General features: G+C 56.6%; 11 protein-coding genes across 11 annotated transcripts; 7 read left to right on the top strand and 4 right to left on the bottom strand.

Moving 5' to 3' along the window:
- Window positions 1-834: 834 nt before the first annotated feature.
- IE81DRAFT_333295 (hypothetical protein) lies at window positions 835-1,998 on the top strand (the record flags this gene model as incomplete). Its single annotated transcript, XM_025515365.1, has 4 exons — window positions 835-1,014; window positions 1,145-1,312; window positions 1,384-1,847; window positions 1,935-1,998. 4 exons carry the CDS (start codon window positions 835-837, stop codon window positions 1,996-1,998), a joined length of 876 nt encoding a protein of 291 aa, XP_025372574.1.
- Window positions 1,999-2,441: 443 nt separating this feature from the next.
- IE81DRAFT_320169 (hypothetical protein) lies at window positions 2,442-3,552 on the bottom strand. Its single transcript, XM_025512937.1, has 4 exons — window positions 3,415-3,552; window positions 3,308-3,350; window positions 3,096-3,235; window positions 2,442-2,729 (listed from the first exon to the last, which is right to left on the bottom strand). Exons 1-4 carry the CDS (start codon window positions 3,417-3,419, stop codon window positions 2,510-2,512), a joined length of 408 nt encoding a protein of 135 aa, XP_025372573.1. The 5' UTR covers window positions 3,420-3,552; the 3' UTR covers window positions 2,442-2,509.
- Window positions 3,553-3,990: 438 nt separating this feature from the next.
- On the top strand, window positions 3,991-5,667 carry IE81DRAFT_344720 (hypothetical protein; the record flags this gene model as incomplete). Its single annotated transcript, XM_025515839.1, has 6 exons — window positions 3,991-4,632; window positions 4,705-4,855; window positions 4,938-5,007; window positions 5,089-5,177; window positions 5,256-5,498; window positions 5,585-5,667. The coding sequence occupies 6 exons, from the start codon at window positions 3,991-3,993 to the stop codon at window positions 5,665-5,667; spliced, it is 1,278 nt and encodes a 425-aa protein (XP_025372572.1).
- On the bottom strand, window positions 5,578-6,184 carry IE81DRAFT_190273 (hypothetical protein). The gene has a single exon (XM_025510784.1). It carries the CDS (start codon window positions 6,046-6,048, stop codon window positions 5,692-5,694), a length of 357 nt encoding a protein of 118 aa, XP_025372571.1. The 5' UTR covers window positions 6,049-6,184; the 3' UTR covers window positions 5,578-5,691.
- Window positions 6,185-11,866: 5,682 nt separating this feature from the next.
- On the top strand, window positions 11,867-12,669 carry IE81DRAFT_190228 (hypothetical protein). Its single transcript, XM_025510783.1, has one exon. It carries the CDS (start codon window positions 12,012-12,014, stop codon window positions 12,561-12,563), a length of 552 nt encoding a protein of 183 aa, XP_025372570.1. The 5' UTR covers window positions 11,867-12,011; the 3' UTR covers window positions 12,564-12,669.
- A 2,703-nt stretch (window positions 12,670-15,372) lies between these two features.
- IE81DRAFT_276750 (hypothetical protein) lies at window positions 15,373-15,522 on the top strand (the record flags this gene model as incomplete). Its single annotated transcript, XM_025511471.1, has 1 exon — window positions 15,373-15,522. A coding segment is annotated over one exon (150 nt), but the record flags the coding sequence as incomplete, so codon positions are not given.
- A 684-nt stretch (window positions 15,523-16,206) lies between these two features.
- IE81DRAFT_320163 (Per1-domain-containing protein) lies at window positions 16,207-18,591 on the bottom strand. Its single transcript, XM_025512936.1, has one exon. It carries the CDS (start codon window positions 18,233-18,235, stop codon window positions 16,475-16,477), a length of 1,761 nt encoding a protein of 586 aa, XP_025372568.1. The 5' UTR covers window positions 18,236-18,591; the 3' UTR covers window positions 16,207-16,474.
- Window positions 18,592-19,058: 467 nt separating this feature from the next.
- Window positions 19,059-19,748, top strand: IE81DRAFT_320162 (hypothetical protein). The gene is made up of 2 exons (XM_025512935.1): window positions 19,059-19,336; window positions 19,417-19,748. The coding sequence occupies exons 1-2, from the start codon at window positions 19,220-19,222 to the stop codon at window positions 19,525-19,527; spliced, it is 228 nt and encodes a 75-aa protein (XP_025372567.1). The 5' UTR covers window positions 19,059-19,219; the 3' UTR covers window positions 19,528-19,748.
- Window positions 19,749-19,998: 250 nt separating this feature from the next.
- On the top strand, window positions 19,999-22,024 carry IE81DRAFT_364052 (hypothetical protein). The gene has a single exon (XM_025516829.1). It carries the CDS (start codon window positions 20,054-20,056, stop codon window positions 21,527-21,529), a length of 1,476 nt encoding a protein of 491 aa, XP_025372566.1. The 5' UTR covers window positions 19,999-20,053; the 3' UTR covers window positions 21,530-22,024.
- A 205-nt stretch (window positions 22,025-22,229) lies between these two features.
- Window positions 22,230-22,983, bottom strand: IE81DRAFT_190179 (hypothetical protein). Its single transcript, XM_025510782.1, has one exon. It carries the CDS (start codon window positions 22,876-22,878, stop codon window positions 22,336-22,338), a length of 543 nt encoding a protein of 180 aa, XP_025372565.1. The 5' UTR covers window positions 22,879-22,983; the 3' UTR covers window positions 22,230-22,335.
- Window positions 22,984-25,109: 2,126 nt separating this feature from the next.
- On the top strand, window positions 25,110-26,538 carry IE81DRAFT_285507 (MFS general substrate transporter; the record flags this gene model as incomplete). Its single annotated transcript, XM_025511641.1, has 2 exons — window positions 25,110-25,505; window positions 25,582-26,538. 2 exons carry the CDS (start codon window positions 25,110-25,112, stop codon window positions 26,536-26,538), a joined length of 1,353 nt encoding a protein of 450 aa, XP_025372564.1.
- Window positions 26,539-26,542: the final 4 nt, after the last annotated feature.

Here is a 26,542-nt window from a genome sequence, read left to right as displayed (position 1 = left end):
ACACGTTCGGATCAGAGATCTGCCGAGCAGCAGAGAGCCTTTGAAGCCGAGAGCATCATCATGTGCGCAGAGTGTCGGATAGCGCACGCGTCGAATGTGCCAAGGGTACCGGTAACCTCAGTGGATGATCGTAGTCACGCAACTCGAGCCGACGTGCAAGATGATCCGTTGTTGATAGGAAGCGCTGACGATGATGCGCAGATCGGCGCTGGGAGTCGGACTGACCCTCGATCCGTGCCAGCCACTCCTTCGCGAAGGCCCGAAATGATTCTGCCCAGAAACGTGAGCGAGGCCAACACGAGCAGTGAAAATCACAGAAGATGGACGGGCGATAGCGCGCAGAATCAGGAAGCTCCAGCCTCGGCATCTGAGAGGGATCGCAATTCCGATCATATGGACTTTTATTCGGATCCTTTGCATAGTAGCGCCTCTTTACGCAGAGATCCATTCGCCGCGACTGATGCCCAAGCTCGGCCTCTCGCATCTGCTCAAGGCGCGGCCGATGACGAGGCAAGGGAACCAGCAGTCGTCCACGAGATCATACAAGCATCTGGACCGCTCGTCAGAGCGCGCACGTCGAGCTTTTCAAGGTCGCTTCACTGGCCCACTGGTGAGGCGGCTTCGAGCTCAAGATGGTCGAGCGATAGTATTCCTCTGGTCTCGATACCTCATTCGAGGCGGGAGACCTCCGAAGAGCAAGTTGACGCGGACAAGCAGCCCGATGGCGCCATGGAGGCCGAGGCCCATGCGAACCCAGACCCAGCAACAGGAATTTTCTTGAGAGACGCCGAGTCACGCGATGGCGGGAGCAGACACATGGATCCAAATCCGAAGATGATCGACTCACAGTGGCGGTCTTGGAACCACTATTCCGCGATTGGCCCGGACCCACGTGCTGACACCAGTCGGCTCAGGATGCGTAGCAGAGGCAAGGGCTGTCTCGTTCCTGGAGCGACTTTCGTTGGTACGCAAAGAAGTGGTCGTAGCACTTATGAGGTCGGCGTGCAGATTGTGGTGAGTTCCGGTGCTCAAGGGTCAGGCCGCTCACCAGCTGCCGGGGCGTTCTTGGGACATGGGACAGTCAGCCTCTCGTCACGCGTGGCGCACAAGTTGACGAGTAGTTGACACTGTCTGCCTTTTTCAGAACGTGGACTTGGAAGCAAGTCATCTCTGCGGCTACCTCAACATCCGCGGTCTCACCGAGGACTGGCCCGAGTTGACGACTTTCTTTGACGCCGAGATCATCGGGGATCGTCACAGCTTCGTCACGAACAAGTGGGGTGCAAAGGAGGCAAATGACATGACGCATTGGGTATGTGTCGCGCGCAAGACACGTCCGTAAGACTGAGCGCTGATTGCATCTCAAATTGTGGCTCTCGTTAGGCTCGCTTCAGCCCTTTCAGATCTTTGCGCAACAAGCTTGACAAGACTGGTCTTTTTGATCACATGACCAAACCCTACGTCTTCATGAGGTGGAAGGAGCGCTTTTTGGTGCCGGATCATCGCGTGAGAGATATTCACGGGGCAAGTTTCGCTGGATTCTACTACGTCTGTGTGGAGCTGGGCGAATCTTCGACCTCAGCTGCTCGGGCTTCGGCTGCTGCCCTGGCTGCGTCTTCTGACGTTACGCAGCAAGACTTTGCCGGCTTCACATCCGAATCAGATGCCAATTCGACGCAGAGGCGCAGAGGTCAGACGACCCTTGGAGGTAGCGCGATGATGTTGGATGAGGACGACGAGGAAGAGGTGGAAGCCGATCCTAACTTCGATGCCCTGAGTCGCCCTGCGCGCGAACCTCTTGTTCCAGGTCGAATGACGGGATTCTACTACCATGCAAACTCAGAGCCGTAAGTGTGCCTTGCTTTGCGGATGAGGGTATGAAGATGGAGCTGACTCTGCTTGCTCGATGTTTGCTTTTGCCATCCCGCTCGCAGATATCAACAGTTGGCGCTGCAGCATGTTCCCGAACCTTCGTCGGGCACTTTCGAGATGCGCTGAGGCTGCGCTTTCGCGCATCGCACCGACCTGAAAACAGTCACTGCCAGCGGTCTGTGCGCGGTGTCCCGCCTTTCCAAGCTGCCTCAAATAACGCTTCATGACCAAGTTACTCACACCATGTTCGCAACTGGTGTTACAGCGCAGACACTCAACATCATACCAGAAGCCCCCGCAATCTTCGCCGAGCCTCCGCACCGTAGTTCTTGCACGCAGTTGGATCCAGGTCGAGCACAGTATTCCTTGGCGCTGCTCTCTCTCTCTTTCTCTCTCTCTCTCTCTCTCTCTCTCTCTCTCTCTCTCTCTCTCTCTCTCTCTCTCTCTCTCTCTCTCTGTGTGTGTACTCGGTGTTTCTCGTGCTCTTTTGCAATCCATATTCACCGCATTACATGCAGCAAGGAAGCGTCAGATGATGTGCCTCTCACGATCAATTGTACTAGGACGTCAAGCGCACGAAAGCATTGCATTGCACTTGATGAATGCGTGACAGCTGTTGCCTCTGTTCTGAAGCCCTCTACTCGTCCGACCTGAATCGGATCGTATTGTTCCCACCCATCTGCCCAGCGTCCGAAGCGTAGCCGGTCGGTCTAGCTCTAGCAGGATCAGGAGAGATCTGATCCAGCCTCTCGCCCAGCTTGAGCGTCGTCCATCTTATCACGCGAGGATCTGCCCTCAACCTGGATGAAAGCGTGCCGAGCACCCTGGGATTTGTGTCGAATTGGAGAAAGAAATGACTGCGAGGCGCGAAGGAGATGCGCGTGCGGTCAGCACTGGACCATCGAAGTCGCTGGGGGCGAGGTCTGGCATGACTTGATGTTCGAGCGCGACATGCAGAGAGCGCGTGATGGGTTATTCCCTCTCCGATTGAGCAGACGTTCCCTAGCCAACGCATCTGAGCGTCCCGTGAAAGGGGCAAGGAGGGGTTGTGCCTTGACGAGAACGTTCCGCGCGAGCGCATACAAGGTTACTCCACGCAGGCTGCGTACGAGCTCAAGTGAGCGCATGGCCACTCCGTAAGGCCAGCCGGACCACCATGTCTGTTGCCTCTCTCTTGACGCTTCTGAGCACACTCGAAGCCCATCACAGGCGGAGGTACTCACTCTCCTTGTGAATGCCAAACCTGATGCCTCCTCGTCCTTTGTGGCAAGACTCTCCTTCCCCAGTACTGCACACCCCTGACAGCGCCTCCATGTTCCAGAATCAACGACGAAGTGGTTCGGACCAGATCTCTGATCGGTGCCTGAGTGCGTGGAGGGGTGCGCAAGTGTCAGCACCGCGAATCCTCAAGCGATGATCGCTCGCTTCGACTCACCGATTCGGCCGATGAGGCGGCGACGCAGAAGAGCTCGTAGAGCCTGCATCACGCTCTGTACGTCAGCACACGAAATCTCAGTAGGCTGTAAGCTTGTGTTTACTCACGGCATGCTGGCTGTATTGCCCTTCCAGAGCGTCGATGTGGTCAGCTCGACCTGGAGCAAGTGGATGCTGTGATGCGCACAGAGTCCCAAAGGCCGTGATGCGCGGTCGATGTCCAAGCTTGCTGGCGTTTGTTCTTTAAATGTGAGCCTACAGAATGTGAGCGGCGCCGATGGAATGATGTTGTGTGTGATGATGCGAGGGAAGTGTCTCGTGAGACTGCAAATTGTGGATGTGATGGATGGCAAGCGTAGCTATCGCAGAGTATGAGTGCACAAAATCGCTGTCAGAATCACAATCACGAATGTGAATTGAATTTGAATGGTGACCATCGCAAGGAGAGGAGATGTATCGTACGAGAGCACTGCGAATCCTGCCGCAAGCGCGCCTGTCGGGGCGCGGCCGGGTCGCCGCGCTTCCGATCCTCCATCCGCGGTGTGACTTTTGACTGCTCATCGGCAGTGAGCTGACACATTCGCAATCACCGCATCGAAGCCCATCACGGCAAAGTGTCGGATACTCGTCACTATGCAGACTCACTTCGGTTGACGAGGGCACACAGCGAAGGAAGGGGATGCGATGAGGGACTTGCGAGATCTCATGGGCAAGATTACTGCCGGAGCTTCGGGTGAGGTGGAGAGCGCCAAAGGCAGGACAGGCGCGACGTCCCACTCTTCTCCCGCAAACGATGCTGATTTGGAACGAGCTTTGGAGCTTTCTGAGCAGGAGGCTCGAGTCTCTGCCATGAGCGAAGAAGAGGCACTCGAAGCTGCCTTGGCCGCTTCGATGGAGCAGGAACAGTGGCAGGGTGTTAAGCTGAAGTCGGGTACTCCAGCGGGATACAAGCGCAAGCATCCAGAAGCTATTGAGCGGTCGGAGCGTGCGGATGGGACAAGACGCAAAATCGATGAAGCGGTGGGGGATGCGTCAAAACCCCTTCGGTCATCCGACGATGCCAGTGCTTGGAGACACGGCGATGTGGACCCAAAGGCGGAATTGAAGCAAGAGAGCGCAGGCTTAGCACCTCTGTTCGGTGGCTCCAAAAGCACAATCGAAGTTCCCACCTTCAGCAGCGGTGGTCCTGAAACCAGCGACTCGGCAATGACGACGATCAACAAGCTCAATGGAAGCCTCGACCTGCTGTACTGCAAGGGCTGGATCGTGCCGGAAGCGCGCAGAAAGCTTTTCCGTTGGATGCTGAACGGGCTTGCGTGGCATCGGGTGAGTGTTGTCGTCCCTTCCAGCTCTTGCTCCATGCCTGAAACGACCTCGCTCCTCTCGTCTCTGCATCAGGTCGTCTACACAAGACCGAATTCGAACATTACCATTCGAACGCCCAGACTTACGACCACATTCGGAAGAGACGATACGGGCGCCCCAGACTCGGCTTATCCCATCAAGCCTCGTCCATTTCCAAAACCGCTTGCAGAGCTCAAAGCGCTGCGTGAGTAGATCGAGACGTGCGCCGCTATAGCCATTGACTGACATCAACAGCCACGCCTCCTGCAATCCCGGGCTGTCCGAAGTGGAACATCTCACTGGAAGCTACTTCAATACGGTCATCATCAACCTCTACCTTGACGGCAGCGATAGCATGTGAGGCAGCACGCAATTCCTAATGAAAAAGACAGGAGTCCAGCGCTGATCGCAAGCACTGCCGCCTTGACGCTCCTGAAGCTCCTATCACTCCGACGACGAAGCATTCCTTGGCTCACTCCCCACCATAGCCTCCATCTCTCTAGGTGCCACCCGCGACTTCTTCATGCGTGAGTGTCAAACGCAATCTAGGCTCACGATGATCAAGTGGCTAATCGTGCGCAACGTTTGGTCACGCAAACCGACAGGACGAAAAGCACCTGCTGGTGTCGATGTACCCGCCGCCCGTGCTGATCAGCCTTCCGGTACAAAAGGTGTCGGTCCAGCAGCTAGCAGACCTACAGAAAAATTCGCCTTGGCAGATGGTGATCTCCTCATCATGCGCGGACGAAGTCAAGCGGATTATGAGCATGCCATTCCGAAACGCAAAGAAGCTGGCCCAAGAATCAATCTGACCTTTCGACGCGTGACAAACGTCAAGGGAACCAATAGTGCGTCCGAGACTAATTGACATGGCTGTGCCATGCGGTAACACCCAATTTTCCCTGACACGCTTCCACCTTGGCTTTCGTATCAGACTTCCAACGCTACAATCGAGGTGGAGTGGCTGAGTCTCGCTTCATCAACGGCAAGATGATCGAGGCCTCTGGGGGGCTGTAGATCTTGGGTGAATGGCGATCTGCTCTAGGAACCAATTCTTGACTCGCGCGAGAGACGATTTTGGGTCTTCAATATTTCATTGCATCTGCGACTCGATTGCCTTCTTGGCGCAAGTCTGCGGCGACCCAATCGATCGGCAGTCGACCCTTGGGCTACCCAGTCTGCCGCGGCTTCCAAAGCGTGGCGAAATCCAGCAAGAAGAGCGAGAGACACGCTTTGGACGCCTCTTCTGAAGACCTGGAGCATGAAAGCAACCCGTCCGTCGACCTCCAGCGGCCGAGTTGCAAGTCCCTGCGCCGATGAGGGATTGAGAAACGCTTTCACGCTTTCATCCTCCACTCCGATGATGCCGTCTCCCGGCACTGCGAGCGGCGTGTCCATCGTGTCGAAGCACTTCAGCTTCCATCATCCATCATCTCCGGAACACGGTGTCAGGTCTATGTAGGGTCCTGGATGTTGAACACCGACTTGCTTGGTCAAGAATGTGAAAGGCAAGGTCTGCAATCTTCCACCAGTTCTTGCGCACTTTATGCAGTGGCGGAGGAAGCTCTTTGCATGTAATTCGCTTATTGATCGACCAGCCGAAGAACAACTTATTCCATGCCTCTGGTCGTCGCTTTCAACAAAAGGCTTTGTGTGACTTTATCGAAAAGATGAGATGCGCCCTGGCTGTCAGATCAACGACAGAAGGAGTCGAGCGTCAGTTGTCAGACAGGATGATTGCTGAGGTCAGATGCGTCCCACTCTTTTGGCGAGATCATCGCTCTTTCAATGCGCATATATGTGCACCCCCAAATTCGATCAGGAAGTCATTTTCGAACATCGTGATCACCAGCCAATTTGCTTTGAGCGTCATGCGCGTCCGAATTCACGGGAGGTTTCGAACCAATTCGGGCAGCTCGGTGAGCGTTTCAGTCCAAGGCCTCTTGATCTCACAGAAGCCTGTGCTGCAAGGAGCCCCGAAGACGCCGACGATCGAGCGACTCGCAGCGCGAGCTTACGGCGGAGTTATGTACGTGCACATTACGCGCAGGAAGTGCCGTTCCACGTCCTTCCCGAGCAGCAGCTTTAAAGCTTGCCTCGCCAACGTCTGCGCCTTGTCCTGCGCAGCGACAAGATAAGCGATTTGCTTCGCAGTGCATTCGCATTGATTGTTTACTTTACAAACCCACATCCTAGCTGCTTCTGGAGAAAGATTGCGAGATGGATCGAGGGGAGTGGGGCTGATCGTGCGCTAGCGTTCTTGGTAAGCAGCTTGCCCCTCTGGACGGGCCTTGCTATTTCGCACGTTTCGGACTTTGGTCTTGGGCAAGCATTCCCGACTTTCCTTGGTGCCAATTCTCACGCCATGTCCCCAGCCAAGAGAATCTTCGCCGTAGTTCAGTGCACAATCCCACGATCCAGCACGTCCATAGAATCAGCGGTGTGGGGAGAGATAGAGCTTCTCAGCCCATTCTGGAGCGCCAGCAAGTTTGATCGGGCGACCTTCGGCTGGGCTTGCATCTCCTGATCTTGAGGCGCTGCGTTCTCAAGGGAGCCTGCGACGCCATCTGCATAGATTGTGCAACGGCAGATTCAGAATGCCACCTGCACCATATATCGAGCCGAAGCTGAAACGAGAGAGCTGCAAGGCGGTTCAGCCGAAGCTGGTTGAGGGACTGTTGTGGTAGTCAGAGTAGTGGTAGTGGTAGACGTAGTATTTGGTAGAGGGATTTGAGCATTTCGCAAGCCGGCTTTTGAGGTAGCGTTGGCAGACTGGCAGTGTGAGTATATCACTGCCGCCGGAGCGCAGCAGGTGGAGGCATCGAGGGTGCATTCACGAGCAATGGTGCTTGGAGGGGACCAGCTATCGCTGCCAAGCTTAGCATTCACGATTCATGCGGGCAAATCGTGAATGGCATGGATCGACAGTCACGTTGTGACCGCAAGTCAAGCGGTCAAGCGTGGTCGAGGTGCCTCATATGCAGTAGTAGTAGTAGCTTTGATACAACGAACGACTCGCTGAGGAAGCGGCAGCTGGAAGATGCTCACGAATGTGAATACGACGAGCGCAAATCTTTCGGAGTCAATATAGGATGCACCCTTGTTCGGATCGGGCAGACAACAGGGGGCCTGCGCATGCAGCAGCGGCAACTCTGTTTGCTCGTGGGAATGCCTTTCTCATCTGACGCCATTCGATTCAAGATTGCAGGGCATTCCTTCAAAAGGCTTGGCTACCCTTCATGAGCAGCAGCGCATGCAGGTGCAGGACAGCAGCTGGCCGGCACGGATCTGGCGTATTCCCAGCAGCTTGTGACATGCGCAGAGTCTTGAGTCGTGAGTGGTGACCGAGTGCAGCAGCAGACAGGACTCGACTTGAGCAAATTCGAATGCGACGTGAGTGCAAACCCGGCCAAAACGGGTGCAGCTTGAAACACGAATGCTGCAGATACATGCATGCATGCAGCAGCAGAGTCTCGCCAGATCCAAGTCGCTTTCGCGCCTCTCCTCTGGCGCAGCTAGGCAGGCGCAGCAAACAGTCATACGCATTAATTGCGTCGAATCCAACGGTCGCCTTGCATGGTCGACTGCACACGGTACATCCAGGACACATACAGCATGCATCACATATGACTCGTCATAGACACATTCCTCGACTGCTGGCTTCGATCGAGCTTTGTATGTACACGGCATGGACTGCCTGCTGTGTATCTCCCCGCGCTGCTGGCTTGACCCGTGTGAGCAGCAGAACCATCAGTCTCGCGTGTCTTTTCCCTTTTCCCACACCATCGGTAGCGAGTGGGTTACGCGAACTTGCTGTGGGCACTCGCGATCTCGGCTAATCATGACCTCGAACCGCTGCCCGTCGCACGACCTTGGCGACGCTCACGACAAGTCGCCGGCGCACTTGACTATGGGCTTCCTCTGCTGCTACCGTATTCGGACACAAGGAGCTTCTAAGGGTGCCGTGATGGACAAGCTCGCCCGGAAAGCCCGTGGGATTGTGCACACGGTACTGTACTGGATGCTGTGGCGGTCGCCACCATATGCGATCCATGCCGATCGGATTGTTCACTACACCACGAGCACAGCTATATAGGATTTTGGTGAGCCATCTCTGATGCATGGCTTCGGTCGAGGCGCAGCAAGCGGCTGCCTAGCTGCCGCGCAAAGGATCGCCTTGGCCAAGGCCTCAACTGCTGCACGAGGCTATGCGCGAGCAAGCGTGCATCGGCGATCTGCGGTGCACGAACGCGGATGCACGTGCGCCACCAAACCAAGGAACGCGTGTTTCGAGGCTTGACGCGTCGCGAATCATCTTGAGATTGCCGCGGCGCTAAAATTGGGTAAGCGTGCTGTGCGGACTGCAACGTACGTGTTGTTCGCGTGACCTTGTTCGAGCTGGGGAGCCGCGACAGCTAGGCAACGAGCCAGCTATATAGCCTAGCTTCGAGCCTGCTGCTGCATGACGATCGAGGCTACATCCTCCGCCGTCATGAAGGCTTGACGACCCAAGAACGACGGTAAGCAGAAAAATACCGCAAATAAGCTCAAGCTTCGCACTATGCCGTATTGAACATTCGACTGACGATCTGTAAGCGCTCTCCTGGCCGGAAGCAACGTGCACAAAAATCGACAGTCGCACCGGCTCCGTCACGAAAGGCAGCAACGTGCGACCCAGCGTCGTGGACTCAGTCGTACTTGCTTGCATTGCAAAGGGTCTCGCATGTAGGCCAAACACGCGCTTTCTAGCGCAGAGCTCTTCCCTTGCAGACGATTAGAGCCCCTTGGTCTTTGGCACTCGCCGCGCCTTCAAGGTGGACACAGCAGCGCCGTTGGTCGCCATCAACCGCGTGGTCGATACGCGAATGCCGCCCGCGCTCGGTATCGCCCAGCACCTGTAAGCTTTCATGCGCAACGGGCCAGCCTTGGCAAGGTCGATTTCTATAGAAGCCTTTTGTTGGCGATCCTCGTATGACGGTCAAAGTGGATGGAAGCACGTTCTAGACGCGCCTATGGCCGGTCCTACATGTTGATTACTCTGGCTTTGCATACAAGCTGCGATGGTGGCACGATTCTTGACTCAAGGCTGCGGGGGCGATGAAGCCGCCATCATCAGCTAGACAGCATCGCCTCGCTCGCCCTCATCCAGTGGGGGAAGTCTCTCCTCTCATGAGCCATATGAACAGTCCGCGAGAAACGCCGCTCTATTATTATCATCATCATTAAAGCCGAGTAAGCTGAGTGTAACGATCGGTCCCCCGAGATACAAGAAATGGCAGTAGAGGTCATCGCGGGACCGACGGGCTACGCCTGCAGCGGCCCGGCCATAGGTGCGCTCACGGCCCTAGCATGAAAGCCGACTGTCATGGATAGGCATCAAGTCGAACATCATGCGTGCAGAACGAATGGTGAATGATAGCTTGGACCTCTCGCGTGCTGGAAGCCTTGAAGTGCGTGCACTCACTGCCTCATTCCTGATTCTTGACGTGGTCAGTTTGAGGTGATCGTGCTCAAGCGCATATCTCGATGAGAGCGAACGATTGCCTCCCTCCACTTCAACCCGGCTGACTGCACCACGAGGTCATCGCCGCGATCTAGGTATGTAGATCTGAATCCGCAAGATGCTTACTCAAGACTCGATCATGTTTAGATTTACATTCACAAATTGCTTTGATGTGCAGGCCCAGATGACTGCACGTCGATATCCGGAACGTGATCACCAGCAGCCTTGCGTCGATGATGTCTTTCAGTCCAGAGCGTGGGCATCGCAACGGCTCACACTTCAGATAGAAGTCGAGGGTGTTGGTGTTGGCTCTCACACTCACTCTCTTATTCTCACTCTTGTGATTTGGTCCGTCCTTAGCCTTCTTCACCTCGCCAGGACAACGCCTTTGACGAGCTACACATGACCTGCTGCTACTCTCTACATGCACATGTATAGGTGCTCCAAAGCTGCAGATGATATGGCGGGTGGGACAGCTGCTGGGCGCCAGCGATGCATCACTCACTGCATGCATATCAGCACGTCCTTTTGACGGCTGCATTTTGGCAAAATGCAATCGCGCGTGCGTACATACTCTGACCCTGCGATGCAATTCGTGAGTCAGCAGGTCGTGAGTGTTGTGTGTGTGTGAGCGGGCCTCGCGCATCTAACACTTGCTGCTCAATCGCTGCATGCTGGGCGCCGCGACGCCACAGCTGGATGTCTGAATGCTATACTCATGCAGTGACTGTAGCTGTAGAGCAACCCGCCGAGCCCGTCACCGGAACCCATTTGTGAGACAAGAGCCCGCTTTGCGGTCTTGAAATCGAGCTCCCGTGCACGCAGCAGCCGGTCTACTGTCAAATCACGAACTGTAGCTTGGGGTCTCCTATTGGTCTTCATCCGTCAAGAGGACGATGGAGCGATATGTTCGCGGCGTCGACTTGCAATCATATCATTTGAAAGTAAGCCACGCAGCATCGAGCAAACGATGTCGATCAAGGTTAAGTTCAGCTAAGAGGTGCGCGTCTGCTGCACAGCACAACAGTAGTAAGTGCAGTGTACATACACATTTGGACCGACCGAGGTTTCTTGTCTGCTGAATGCGCAAAGCCTGGCAGAGCAGCCAAGGGTTCCTTTTGCCGGCCGGCTCGTCAAGAGACGCGCATCGTCGCTGGTTCCCACACAACCGCCAGCAGCGTTTGCTCTGGCCGCTCGGCTTCTTCTTTCCTGGCTGGGCTGCGAGGTGGGATGCGACGCGCGCGTCGGAGCTGCAAGCTGCTGCAAGACCAACACAGCAACACTTTCCCTCCTCAGCCGCCTTCTTCTGGTGCCCGCCCACCCCCCATCCCACAGCGGTGCTGCTTTGCGGCACTACGCCCGGCCCTTCGCTTCACCAGCAGTCTCAGCGCAGCTAAAATTCCCTACAGCCGCAGGAGCGAGCTGCAAGCTTGGACGATTGCCTCGGCTGTACCGGATGAAGAGCAAGGTTCGAGGCGACAAGAGGCTTCGAAGAGCTACACGGTACACAAGGATGGGATCGGGCCTGCGCATCGTCTACGCTGGAGGCAGATGGCTTCTATCCTAGATCTCGCTTATTTGACCTTACCTTCCCCTGGACAGTCTCTCTCCGCCTACCTCTGCCAAAAAGCGGTGCTGCTACTACTGACATCTGCCCGCATCGTACCATTTTGGAAAATGTCAAGCGAGGAATGTCAGACGAGCGCCGGAAGTGGGGTGGGCTTGAGCTTAGGGTAGGCAGAGGGTCGATTGGCGTTTCGGCTGGGCTGGGAAACACATCGTTCGGACATGCAATCTATTGGACGCATGAGCTGCTGACGTTCCCGCGCCTGCGTCAGCAGTCAGCAGACCAGCAGTCATGCTTGGATACCTGCATGGCACATACTCGAAATGCCCCTCGCGCTTTCTTTTCCCATGGTTTCCCATGGTTTCCTGCAGGCCAGGCCAGACTAAATCTCGCGCGCCTTTTCCGGGACTGCGCGAGTGTTTCAGTGCGTTGCAATCTGAAACTTTGCTCGAACAGCTCCCATGGCGCCGCACATGGAAAGCCATAATACGGATACTTGCTCAATCGCGCAACTCTCCGCAATTCAGGGAGCAGCTCAGCGGCCCGACTTGGGTTTTTGATTGGCGCAGGCAAAAGGTGGCCGAGGCTGGTGGCTCCCTGCTGCCCTGCCCTTGTCCATCGTGGGTCTGTTCCCAACCACCTGCCAGCAATATCGCTCGCTCCCTCGCTCCCTCGCACGCACGTCACGCACGCACGCACGCACGCACGCACGCACGCACTCGTTCCTCTGTGCGGCTAAACTATCCTGAGCTGTATTTGGCCCTCCGCGGGCCACTGCGCCCTTCCGCTCTCTCGCTCTTCGAACCAGCGCCAGGGCACTTCCCAAAGCGACTCATAGCCTGAACGCAAGCAGCCACACCGATGACATGCACTGCCTGACCAAGACGCAGATTGCGCAGGGTCAATTACGAACCCAATTCAGCTCAAACTCCGCTCCGGCTATGCGTGCATTCGAAGGGAACCCGATGATCAGAAAGAGTGACAGGCTCAATCGAGCAAGAGCATCAGAGAGAGCAAGGCACCGCCAGGCATTGCCGGGCGAAGTGTTGCTCTGCTACAGTCCAGTGACTCCCAACCAGACTGTGCGAAGCGGCTCTGATTGCTCTTTCTCTCCGATCAAGCCCGGGCCAACTCGTTGTTTGATCCGAAGACTTGCATCACATGAGAGCTTGCGATCAAGCAGCATCGAAAGCAGGCCTAGCGTATTCATGTGGTCTACAGAGCAGCGTGAGCAGAGAGCGTTGTTTGCTGCTCGTGCTCCTCGAGCGTCACGAGTGAAGTGACCTTTGGCCGCTCGCAACGGTGAATGTGCGAGCGTCGCGAGTCGAGGTCTGCAGGCCAGTCAGAGCGCTGTGGGCAAGCCGCGGTCTGAAGCCCTTTGGATCGCTGGTCGCCGGCATACACCTGCGAATGGGTATTTTACCAACACGTTCTCCCGGCCTCCCCACAAATATCTTTCTGCGCCCCCCTCCCATCCAATCATTTGCATTGAGACGTCTCAGACTGCGATCATCTGGTTCCGTTCTCTTTGTTCAGCATCGCTCGGTTCGATCACTTGCTCATCGCGGCACTCAGCTTTGCTCTGAGACCTGACTGCCCCGCTCCTGCGCCATCACTCCAAGCCTTGCACTCAGTTGAGGCACAACGCGCTGGAAGCGTGCCCGCCAGGACTCGTGAGTGTATCCGCGAGTCCTCCTTCCATGTCGAGCATCTGTACTCACTCGACCTGAGATCTGCCTGCGTTCAGATCGCAAAGATGGACCATTTCTTGGACGGGACCATGCTGTTGAGCGATCAATCTGGTCAATCGCACATGCCCGACGGCAACGCGTGGAGCCACGCGCCTCAAGCCGATAATCTCGACGCTCATTCATTTCACCACATCTTGCCACATCAACGCATTCCTTCCAGCAGTCACGGTGCATCGGCTTCACTGACCCAGATAGACGCCGACATTGCTTTCTTCGCTGTGACGGATCCCAGCAAGCACGGTAGCGACCGCCACGGAAAGGCTTACTCCTCGACTGGCCCCTTGGTCGGCAATGCGTTGGGCCTCGACGCGCCTGAGAGCCAAGTTCACGCGTCAGGGCTCACCGGCATGCACAATGGTGGGAGCACCGCAGCGCTAAACGCGCCTGCCATGGGGCTCTCTCAATCGATGCCTTCCTTCGAGATGGTGTCACAACATCGCAACAATCGTCAATCAGGCACGCACGATGATAGCGGGCACCAGCGACACGAGCAGACCATTGAGTCTAGCAGCGGTGTCGACTTTATCCACTCGTCCTTCAACTTCCGTCGACCGTCAGTCTCCAACGCATCCGACAGCAGCGCGTCACAGTCCGCCCACGGCCACAGTCAAGGTAGCGTGCGAGGCGACACTCAGTCTCCATCGACGTTGACGCCGCTGCAATCCCCAGCTGGTCTCGTGACACCGCTTTCTGCCATGTCGGGTCTGGCTTTGAGCACGCCTGCCAGCTCTTATTCGCCAACAAAGCCATACAACTCGTCTTCTGTCGACGGCTTTAGGCATCGACTTTCCTTCCCCGGCGACAGCCACGGGGAGCTGTTGTCTTTGTCTCAAGGGAGGGATGTGGCGCCGACGTCGACGTCTTCCGTCATGGGCCCACCCGCGCTCACTCGGCGCAGCAGCAATCTCGGCCACGCCGTCTACACTGGCGGAGCAGCAGGCAGCTTTCGGCCAGTGTCCCAATCGCTCCTCTCAACTCCGATTCGAGATGATGATGTTACACCTGTGCCGTCTTCTTCAAGCAGATTCGAAGGTCACGGTGCTTCGTCTCAAGTTGCAACGATGGCTGCTACCCCCTTTACGCCAGCATCTCGGCACCGTGCTCCGACCATGTCATCGTTCTCATCGACCGGCTCCGGTGCGACGCCTGGCCACTCGCACTCCACCACCACGACCCCGGACGACCACTTTGCGGCGGGACACGATTCGCCGTTCCATCGAAGCAATGGGCACCTCATGCTCTCCCGTCACGCATTGAGTCGCTTTCCTTATGGCGATGTTCCGCTCGAAGTCATGTGGGCGGAGAAGGAGCAGCAGCGTGAACAAGACGTTTCTAGCACCAACATTGACCAGGACTGGAGCGAGGGCGAGTCTGCAGGAAGCAGTCCTGGACTTCTTTCCATCAATCAGCTTCACAACGGTGCCAACGCTCTTCAGCACTCTCAAAGCTCGACAGGTCAAGAGGTCGTGTCTATGAGCAGGACTGCATCGGCACCGGCTCTCGCACAGCTCAGCCTTGGACAGCATTTATTCACACCGCACTACGGTTCCAACTCAACATCGGTGGCCTCGGAATCGCCGGTGGCTTATCCCTCGTCCTGCTCATCGAACGCCCTTCCGTCGCCTTCCTATGAAGACACACATTTTGGTGTTACGATGACGACATCTCGCAGCATGTCCAATCTGCAATCTCCCGCTGCGATTTCGCCGCTGTCTCTCGTCGACGGCAAACAAAGGCGGCCACGTGCGTTCAGCTCGGTGCATCAAGGCGAGATGAGCAATGTGGCCAGCGAGCAGGATGCTCGAGCTACCGGTCCGACCCGCACACCCAGGAGCCGTGCTCGCAACAGCGGTCCACCCCCACTGATCGTCAGCTCGGCAGACAAGTCCCACGTTTGTCACTGCGGGAAGCGTTTCAAACGCATGGAGCACCTCAAGCGTCACAATCGCACCCACACACAAGAACGGCCGCACAGGTGTCCTTTCCCAACGTGCGGCAAGATGTTCGGCAGGACTGATAATCTCGCCCAGCACCTCAAGACGCACTACCGCGGGATGGGCCCAGACGGAAACGCTAAATTGATGGCGCTTGCAAAGGGCGAAGACGACGGTTCCGATCTCGAACTGCTCTACTCTGCGCGTCACGGCAACGAGCCGCGTCACGACCCGCACGCCGCAGCTTCCGCTGCTGCAGCATCCACGGCATCGAAAGTGCAGGCAGCAGCAGCAGCGGCCGCCGCCGCCGCCGCCAAGCGCCGCAGCACAATCAGTGGTGCACCGCAAGATAATGCCCTTGGCGGTCCGATTACGTTGACCAGGCCTCAAGCCACCTTCAGTGGCCGCGAGCCACTCGCACCTGCCGGCAGCGTCAGTGCGAACACCTCACCAAGCTACGGTGCGCATGCCTATTAGCTCTGTTCTTGCCTCGTGATCGCCTCCAATCGAGCATTTACATGCTTGCTTGACCCTCGTTCGCCTATCTACAATCACGTCTTGGGCACACTTCTTGTTGTTGTTGGACTTTCTTCCCAATATGACCATCTAGGAATTGCGGCTCTACCTTCTCTGCACCCTTCTCACTCATGTTGCATCCACTCAAGGTTTCCACGCACATGCCTCGTGCGACATCATTCTTTCAACGTTCATACACGCGCATTTCTCCACATTGTCAGCTTGATTCACAATCTCGGACTATTGCGCATTCTCGTGTTGCCAATGCGATCGCTGTAACCTGAAGTATTTGCGTAAATCTCTTTTGTATCGAAAGTTCCAAATCGTGACTCTCTGTCAAGCGGGCGACTGAGAAATCGTTCGATAAGATCATCGCGGACCACACGCGAGGAGATTGCGCTCCGAAAAATTGCTTCTTAGCTGCGCATGCATTTCCTTAGTTTGAGGTTCACACCATGAAGGGTCTGAAGACCTAAGCGCTTGGAGAAGGGTATGTGATGGGGTGACGTTTTTGAGATGATCGGAGCCGAGGAGCAGGATGAATAGAGTCGCTCTACACGGAAATACCACCATGCGAGCGTCCGCCCATCTCTTTTGCCTTTTCTAGCTCCCTCTCGCTCGGCGAGGCACCAGCACCGACAGCACTACCAAAAGTCGCGCTTAGGTTTCTTTCTCCGAATCCCCTTATCCGAGCGACGAGCTCAGTGCCAACAGCGTGGCCCTGCTGCGTGGTAGCAGCGGCTTTGACTGCCCATACCTTGGCCTTTTCCATCGCCTCGACGACGTGTGGAGCGACGTCGATGGAAGGATCCCTAAGTCCTCTGCCTACCCACCAGCCGGAGGATGTGCACTCCCTCGCATCGTCGATCAGCCACTTGTACCACATGCTCGCGAGCGGCACTGTAGCCAGGTGCCATAGCGCATGCGCATCCAGAGCGCGCAGGATGGGAGGGAAATCGAGCAGCTCTAGGGACGTCGCAGCTACTAGGAGGCCTACGACCAGCTGTAGCCTGATCCTCGCTGTTCGCGATGATGATGGTGGTGGAATCGTCGACAGGATAGGAGTCGGAGAAGATGCATTCCCACTCAGCGCATTCGGTGGCAATTCGTTCGCCCTGCCGTTTGCAGCAGATCTCGCGCTAGACGATACGCCATCATTGGGACCGGGGAAGGCCGAGGGCCGCAAAGAGTAGGCAAGCCAAAGCAACGTGTGCGCTAAGCCAACGAGCACGTTGGCCGTCATGTTGTACGAGTAGTCGAATCGCCCGATGCTGAGATAAAGGATATGAACGGCGAGCGCTCCAGCGCACACACGTGCGAGCAGAGTAAAATTGGGATGGGAAGGCGGGATGCGGAATAGACGGCAAATGGAAAAGAATAGTCCTGAAAGGATGACAGCGCCTGCGCTAAAGTAGTCGAGCTTCTCTGTCCAGCCCTTGTCTCTGGCGTGGAATACCGCGGACCAGATCCATGCGTTGCAGCTGACGAGCGCATGAAGAATGTAGATGACCTTCAGTGGGAATAGGTCTGGCAACTGCGATCGCAGCTGCACCACGCCTTTCGAGTGCACCCAAAGGTTCAAGAGGCTGAAGATGACGCTCAGGGGTTCTTGAGCCCCCAAGAAGCGAATGAAGACCCACTTGCCATGATACTGGACCATCTGCTTTTGCACAGGCGACAGCTGCTTGAGCCTGCTCTCCACCAATTCCTCGTACTTTTGCTTCTGAGCAGCCCGCGACATGCCACCGAAGCCCTGGCTACCATCAGACGCGGCTATGCTGGCCAGAGCTTGCACAGCTTGCTGCGCTTCGCTCTTGATGTGATTGACGCGATCAAAGGCGTCGTTGGTGACTCGGTGGGTGCAGTGGTACCTGCAATCGTCCGGACATGTCCATCCCATGGCTCGAAGGATGAGCGGCAAGTGGGTTGTATGCGCAACGCCATCATCCCAATTAGGATCCGGTCCACAAGAGTCGCGCTCGCATGACTCCACGCAGTGTTTATACTCGAATGACCGATCACCTTGCGATGCGAGCGCAGCTGGAAGACACGAAGCGAGTAGACAGACGGAGAGCAGCGTCACGAGCGTGAAGCGCCACAGTGATCCGTTGCAATTTCGTGAACTTGACGTCCTCTTCGTGCGCACGGCTGGTGAAGGGTGCGAGGGTTGACGTAGGGTGGCGCGCTCGATCGGCAGGCGGAGAGACCTTTGCGCAGCTTTGGGATGCAATTGAGGTGACGTGCGCAGAAATGGCGGGCCAAGAGCAGATGAGCAGGAAGCTCGTGGGCAGCAAAGCGGGTCGAGGCTGCTCATGCCGCTTTTGATATCACGTATGCGGTGGAAGCTTGGCGACGGTGTCTGAGAAGGATTCATGCTTCTTACAGCTTGAAATCGAACACACGAGGATTCAAGGTGCTGAGTCAGTTCGGCTTGTCGAGCAGGCGATGCCACAGGGAAACTGCTTGACTAGTCGGGAAGCAGTGTGCACCTGCGTTCGTCGTCCGCGGGAGGAGCAGGGAAACCGCCAAAGCGTGTTGCGCGGTGGGATGAGCAGCTCGGAGACGCCAATGCGAGTGGATGGGGTGCAGCGCCGGGCTTGTGTGGGCTTGTGATGGCAGAAGGCAGATGGCTGGTTGACAAGTGCACGCCTGGTATTAGCGTGGTTGATGATGGTGCGACGTGCCGCTACCACTACTCGTGAATGCTGCTGCTGGGTTGCGCAAGATTATTCGTGATTTGTGATTCCCGTCGTGATTTCCACGCACCTGTACCGGCCGGCCGCGACAGCTGCTACAGCAGTCACAGTCACGAGTCACGAGCTAGTCAGCTCGCTGCACGCACGCGCGGTAATGCAGCGGCGCGTGCCGTGCTGTGCGGAAACACAGTCAAGAGTGATTGGAGGTGTGCCGGTGTAGTTCTATTCACCGTTGAAATTCAAGCAGAATCGCGAGGGTGAATTTACGATTTATAATGGCTGCCACGCTGTATAGCACAATCTCTCGTGATTTTGGATAATCGTGAATTTTGAATGTACACCTTGCATCTCTACCTACCCGTGTAGTTTGCTCGTGAGACCAAAATAGGTACTTGTCACGAATCGTGAATCAGAATGTGAATGTATCTTCTTGACCGCGTGTAGCTTGCTCCGTCCTTCCAATCCCACCAAGCCACGACCAGAGCAAACGGTCACTGCTTTGCAACGAACAATTTGTAGGGGTGGCAGCGGCACATCTTGCTGCGACTTCATCGAGTAATCTCAGATCATTTTAGCATATAGGAAACGAGTGGTCAGTCAACATGTGGCTGCTGTGCCCGACGCGGCTGGCACGTGTGGTGCCGAGCCATCCACTCAACGTGCGATCATTCGATTCAAACTTTGCTTCGTGGTCGAGCGCCACGGAAGACTTGAGAGTCGTGAGTCAGAGTGGGGGCAGCCCGTTTTGCAAACCTGGCCTCATCAAAATCACGAGTGTATCTATATTCTCCAAGCACAGACGCGATCGCTGATCCAGAGAGAGTTTGAAAGAAGCTGGCCGCGACCTCAGCTGGCCCGGACGGTGTCCACGGTTGCGATGGCTGTGCAGTCCACGCATCCGTCAATTTGACGGCTGCTGGCTGAGCTCCAAGCGCAAGGTTCAGGTTTGCCGGTGATCCAGGCTTATAGCGGGATGCTCGTCTCCGCTTGGCTTTGCGAACCTCTGATTGCATTGGAGCGCCACAATCCAAGGGCTGAGTAGAGTGCACATCTGCCCACAGAAGTACGTATAGAGGTTGTAATTTGAAAGGACCTCGCCTCGCCTCGCCGAGGTGAGAGGGATGGTGCTGGTCGATTACCCGGGTCTGATGTCTGCTTCTCATACCCTTGGATGTCGGATTCCGAGAGCGCTCTCACGCCCACGATGTGTCTGCGGAGAGGTTCTAGCCCAGAAGCTTGCTTGACCATGCATCATGCTTAGTGCACATTCCATTTGCTGGCTTTACACGCTGCAGCTAACAGTTGCGCTCTTCGTCATTGCTCTACGGATGCATTTCATGTTGCATCTTGGTCCTTTTTGCTTAGTCAGCCCTGAGGTGGCAAGCTCAGGATCAGTCGGAGATGGCAAGAGGAGTGGTCTGTGCTGCGAGGCCGCAATGTGGCCGACTGGAAGTCACTGGCCGCAGGTACGAAGTCCAGACACGCTGTACCTCAAAGGGTGCGTGACCCTCTGCATTATCCTCACGTCTGCGACGTTGACTGTCGCAGGTTGCGCCGCCCAGCAAGCAGATGACGGGTGCAAGAAGAGGGAGCTTGGCGGCCTCGACGTGAAGGGGACCCATTCCGAGTGCACAGTGGCGTCGTCACATTGGATGACCTGCCACAAGCAGCACCAAGAGGTGCACTGTAGTCACACCTCGACGCTCCCTCTGCTCCTTCGCGGAACGAGCTCGGAGGCCCCTTCTCCGGTGGACGACCTTCTTCCATCGCACCTCTCACTGTCACCGGGCGACGTCGGTGCCAGGCCAGACAGCGCTCCTCCGCAAACGCCTCAGGAGAGCGAGCTTGATGTCGCTCCGCGGCCATGGCAAAACGCTGCATCAGACATGCCTCTGGACGCTCCCCCCGCAGCACCACCTCAGCTCACACACCGGTCAAATGAGCCAGGCTCGCCACTCTTCGACCCCACCACGCGCAGGATAGACGCAGCAAAATCTGTTGACGCCCATAGCGCATCGCCTGCAGCCCAAGCACCGGCCCTGAAGAGCACAGTGACTCCAAAAGAGAGCCAGAGCGAGGCACAACAGCAGGCGCACCAAGGGGGTGTATCGAGTCCGGCAAGTCCGACATCACCGGCAAAGCCCAGCAGCACTCCTCTGCCGGACTCCACATCTCCACGTAATGACGATGGCGCTTCTGAACTTGGGACTCACGAGTCTGCTTCGCCCTCGACCGCTTCCGATCCGCATGAGAAGCAGACCATCGAGGCGAGCGGCCCTGAAAGGCCGACGCGACCAACGCTCGATCCTTCGCTACCCAACTCCGACCTTGTGGGTGACGGCAGCTCGGGCTCGAAGCCTTCGCGCTGGCGTGCGGAAGTCGATCTCCCACAAGCCAACACCTCTTCGCCAATGTTGACAGGAAACAGCTCGAAGCCTTCGTCGTCCGGCAACGCTCTGCCGTTAAAGGAATTGAAGGCTCAATCAGCTAATATCACCGGCGCCCACTCCTCGTCTACTACTCTTATTGCGAGCGGATGGGATCAAGACGTCTCAGGCAATCGCAGCAACGCGTCCTCTCCACCTCAGCCGACCGTATCACCGTCCGCCGTAGCAGAAACGCCGGTCGCTTCTACGACCGTCGTGACGACAATCGAAACTAGTGCGACGCTGTCCACCGTGCAGCAAGTCTTCTCGACCTCCGTCAGCACACCAGGGAGCGAGCCTAGCGTGACGCTGATCAAGGTTGTCGAGCTCACCACGACACCAGCGAGTCCGACTGTCAAGGGTGGCAGGCTCAACAATCCTAGCGGCGCGCTAGGGGCGTCGTGGATGGAACGTCTTGATTTGCAAGTGATCTTCACCATCGTCTTCGTCGTTGCGATGAGCATAGCTGCTTTTGGGGCTCTGTGAGCGTGATAGAATTTCGCAGACTGTCCTTGACGAGGCGCGAAGAAGGAGGCCGAACGGGGCAATGGAGTCGCGCAAGGCCTCTCGAACGCTTCATTCGCCACAGCAGGCAAGGGAGGGGTCGTAACGATTTGCAAGCTTTGCCACGTCGAAAAGCGAGGTGCAAAGCCGCGTGCCTACAGGTGCTGAGGCCAGCAGACTACAGTGACTGTACCGCTGGCTCGGATACCGGCTACTGCGAGTCACCGGATCAAGAGTCTTGCGGCTTCCCAGGATGACGTCGTCACGGTCCTTGCACCAGGCTCTATGAACCACGAATCTGAGCTGACACGACTCCTCATCAGCACAGGCCAGCTTGCGATCATCTCGCCACTCGCCGAATAGAGGCGTCGATGGAGGTGCGGGGATGGCTTGCAAAGAGGTTGTTCAGTTGCGCCGCTGCTAGGATCCATGCCGGTCTGTCTCACTTCGCAAAGGGAGGGCCGATCCGAATGTCGTGGCGGGAAAGACGGACGTCGAGATGCATTTGACATACGTTGCCGTGCGGGATAGAAGAGGACCCAGCACAATGACATGCGGTACCTGAAGGACAGCCATGCAGCGGTCCAATTCAGTGTGTCAAAGAACGCGGGGCCCCATTGAATCTCTATCATATGCTGTGCCACGCAAAGCGTGCGAGCCAGACATTTGTTGACCTCCGCTGTGAGCAAAGAATGGAACCGCAATGAATGGGCAAGGCCTCGAACTCCAGACTTTTGAGCCTGCGTGAACGCCACCCCGGGTGCCTAGCGAAGCGCAAGAAGAAGTATTCAAGATTTGTCAACAAGTCCAGTGAGGGCTTGACTTGGCGATGTCGGAGCGCGAAGAGGCTGTCGCCGGCACAAGCTGCCAAGATGCTCGCTGGCTGACCTTTGTCTGTGTTTGGATTGGGGTAAGGTCTGAAGTCCGCTGTCGGGCCTGACTGACCCTTGACAGAACGAGCCGAATAAGGGCGCTTGGGCGTGGGAATGAATGGCTGTGTAGGAGTGACGGCAAAGGTGCCGCATAGCCGCCACACTTGCAGAGAAAGGCCACCAGCGAAGCGTGCGTAGAGATGAGCCCCTTGGGTCGAGAATTCCAGAACCGCTTCGGCGAATGATGATTTCCGACTGCCGAGCAAGGAAGATGTGCGAGCTTGCAAGAAGATGCGGAGAAGTGTGGGGTAAGAGGTGCATGCACCCGTATACCCTTACAGCATCGCAGCAATTGACGGCGGTTGATCCGAAGCGGATGTGCCTGCATGCCTCGCAGGCTTTGACGCGCAGTGGACCCGTCTCTGCCACATTGTACTGTACGACCTGATCGCCAAGCATGCAGGCCCCAAAACTGCGTGCAAAGGCCCAGAGTGTTCTTTGTTGCTATTCGGCCAAGTCAGAAAGAAAACGCTTCTGAAGTCACGATGAACGTCTTTCTGCCGCATGGCCGGTAGGCCAGCTGTTCCTCGTGATCTCCACGCGCCGAGCAGGCCAGATACCACTACTAGCAGCAGGGATGCAGAGCGATGGGCCACGCGCTCGCGCTGCTCTACGCCGCAAATCGAGGGAGGTGCCTACATAGATGGGAAGGGCAGGAAGAAATGGAAAGCGGGGAAGCGCGCATGCACGGCCGTTGGCTTGGCTTCCATGATTTGTCCGCCCGGCCAAGGGACGAGGAGGAGTTGGACCGACTATGAAGACACCAAGGTCAGCTCATCACTGCTGCACGCGTGCTGGATGATGATGGTGGATCGACTTGAGGAATCCCTGCTGGCTTGCTGCTTGCCTTTCCTCTTCGACCCACCTTGCCGCGGTTTCCGCGACGTTTGCCACTCGAGATGCTTGCTGCTGCCAGGTGCTGCAGAGAATCACACTCGCTCTTGTGCACTCACACTGTGACTCGGCGTGTGCTGTAGTTGCAAAGCAACTGCATGCACGGCTCCCTCAAATTCGACCCAGCATACCTCTCGAATGCCGATCCTTGAATTCCTCCTGATGACGCACAGACTTGAGCCGAGACACGCCGGGGAGAGGGGCCAAGCTCGCATGGACTGCGGATGCGGCGCCTACGAGCTGTCATTTGCGTGTTGCTGTCGCTGGTGAAGTATCAGGAAGGAGGCGGGCAGACCTCATTGAGTGATTCAATTCTCGTTCGCATCGTTGTTTAGCCATGCATGCATCAGAATTAAGAAGTGGGATGCTTACTTGACTCGTGGCTTGCGCGGGCCGCGTCAATACGCGTTACGCGGGTGCCAAAGGTCCCCGCGGTGAGACTCACGATGCGGACGGCTGACATGCATGACAGCCACAGAGCGTACGCACTTGCATGCGCGAATGCATTGGGGCGGCGTGTAGCAGCAGCAGCAGCAGCAGCAGCAGCAGCAGCGACACAATCAGAATGAATGAATGCTTATAAGGCCTGCATGGCGCTGTCACTTCTGAACCCTCCCTTGATGGCTGCATAGCCGTGCCTAGATAAGCTCGGAAGAGGCAGAGGAAGAGAGGTGAAGCGAGTCGTGAATGCACTGAATGTTAGATGAACCTTGTGGCTGGCGGAGTGCAATATACAGCAGTCGTGCATGAGTGAGTCACAGTACACGCTACTCTACAGCTGTAGGTACCGTACCTGTACCGCCGCAGTTGCATTGGCAGCAGGCAGAGGAGCAGTGGTGAACTCAGACATCACCCACACCTCTGCTAATGCTGTCCCCGTGCAGCAGTCACAGTGTGAGTGAATGTGCATCTTCGCCCGCAAAAGGCTTGGCGCGAAGATGCAGAAGCAGAGAGTGGAAATCTCGCTTCAACGCAGCTTCCCCACATCCGCGTCCGCATCCGCGCATCCACATCAGCTGCATCGCAGACAGCCACTGAGGCTTTCGAGAGTGAACAGACGGTCATGACAGAAGCACGGCAGCTGCAGCTAGGCTTCTTCATCAGGTCCATCCAAAATCCATTGGGGGCTAGCTGGCCTGCACATGTGTGCGGAACAGGTGTTCGCCATGCAGGCACGATCGAGGTGAAGTGGCTAGCTGAGACTAATCGGCTACCGTCAGGAAAGACCGACGTGCCGCTCATTATAGTTGGGTCGATTGGTGCGGCAAAGTGCGTGACTTGCTCGCGGTGCGTACACCCGCGCGGCACCACACCAGCTGATACTTGCTCGCACAAAGCTCGATACACACACACGGTCTGGCGAGCAAATCGCTACATCTATAAGAGGGGCCGATCCGGACCTCACACAGAAGAGTCTCGCCCTCTCTGTAGGTTTGCCGTCAGGACTTAAAACTCGAACGCTCCCCCAATCCTGCCTCACCTCCTCTCACTCAACATCATCTTCATCCCTCTCACCTGAGCGCCCACCCTGTCACAAAGGCACGCACGCGGCTCACCCTTCCCCCACTATGCAGTCCCTCAACAGACAAGAGACTACCGTCTCTGACGACAAGCGCGTCTCCGACCCAGAGTTGGCGGTAGGCCAAACAGACGCGCTCGGCTACACCACCGACGCTCAGGATGTCAAGACGGGATCTGGATCTCAGACGCAGCTGCGAGCCAACATCGACGAGGGCATGGACCCTTGGGAGGTCAAGAGGACGATGCGCAAGGTCGATTGGAGGCTCGTGCCCATCCTCGCAGCCCTGTACTCCATCTCCCTCATCGACCGTACCAACATCTCCTTGGCTCGCGCAGCAGGCATGGGAAGGACCCTCAACCTGAACATTCCTGGAACAAACTACTATTCCATCGCCGTCCTCATCTTCTTTGTTCCTTACATCCTCTTTGAGCTCCCTTCCAACCTCGGAATGAGGCGATGGGGCGCTGCCAAGTGGCTCGGCGGCGCCACCATCCTCTGGGGTATTGTCATGCTCGCCATGGGCTTCGTAGAGACCTGGCAACAACTCGCCGCATGCCGTGCTCTGCTCGGTATTTTCGAAGCTGCATTGTTCCCTGGTGCCGTTTACTTGGTGAGTACAGCGCGCCCGTCATTACATCGAGGACTTGTTGACTGATCGATCCCTACCGCCTATGCCTCTCTCGCAGCTCTCTTCATGGTACCCAAGAGCCGAAGTGCAACGAAGAATGTCCATCTTCTACTCCCTTTCCATCCTCGCTTCCGGCCTCTCCGCTATCCTCGCTTACGGTCTTGGTTTGATTCGCATGTACAAGAACCAGGGATGGAGGAGCATCTTTATCATCGAAGGCATCATCACCGTTGTCCTCGGAGTCATCGGCGCGCTGACCATCGTCGACTTCCCTGGACCCAAGGCCAAGTTCTTGAACGAAGAGCAACGCGCGATCGTCAAGACGCGCATTGAGCGAGACCGTGCCGACTTCGTCCAGGACAGCATGACCTTCTCAAAGCTGATGCGCTTCTCCCTCGATCTTAAGATCTGGGCCACTGCTGTTCAATTCTTTGGCGCGACCCTTGCGAGCTACTCTCTCAGCTACTTCTTGCCCAGAATCTTGGCCGGCATGGGTTTCGACGTCGCTCTCAGCCAGCTCCTCGTCGCTCCCCCTTACGTCTGGGCGCTGGTTCCCGTCATCGGATCCGCCTTCATCTCGGACCGCTTCCAAGTCAGGACACCCCTGATCGCCTTCAACGCCATCTGCACCATCATTGGCACCAGCGTCTACTCGTACGCGACCGGCACTGGACCTAGGTACTTTGGCGTCTGCCTTGCCGTCGGTGGCTGCAACAGCGTCGTTCCCCTCGTCATTGGCTACTCTCAAATCAACATTCGAGGATCGGCCAAGCGTGCCTTCACCAGCGCCATCGTCGTCGCATTTGGCGGTATCGGTGGTATTGCTGCAGGCGTATCGTTCACCGAGAGAGCCGCTCCTCACTACACCGAGGGTATCCACCTGACCCTCGCCATGAACGCCATCACTGTCGGAATCTGCGTCCTTCAGCACATCGTCTTCAGAGTGCAGAACAAGCGCGCCAACGACGGAAAGGCCGTTCTCGAAGGCCACCAAGACTTTAGATACCAGCTCTAAGTCA

This window comes from Ceraceosorus guamensis, assembly GCF_003144195.1.
Source record: "Ceraceosorus guamensis strain MCA 4658 unplaced genomic scaffold IE81scaffold_5, whole genome shotgun sequence".
Taxonomy (NCBI): Eukaryota; Fungi; Basidiomycota; class Exobasidiomycetes; order Ceraceosorales; family Ceraceosoraceae; genus Ceraceosorus; species Ceraceosorus guamensis.
The sequence above is the reverse complement of the archived record's forward strand: the minus strand, read 5'-3'. Positions and strand labels throughout refer to the sequence as shown.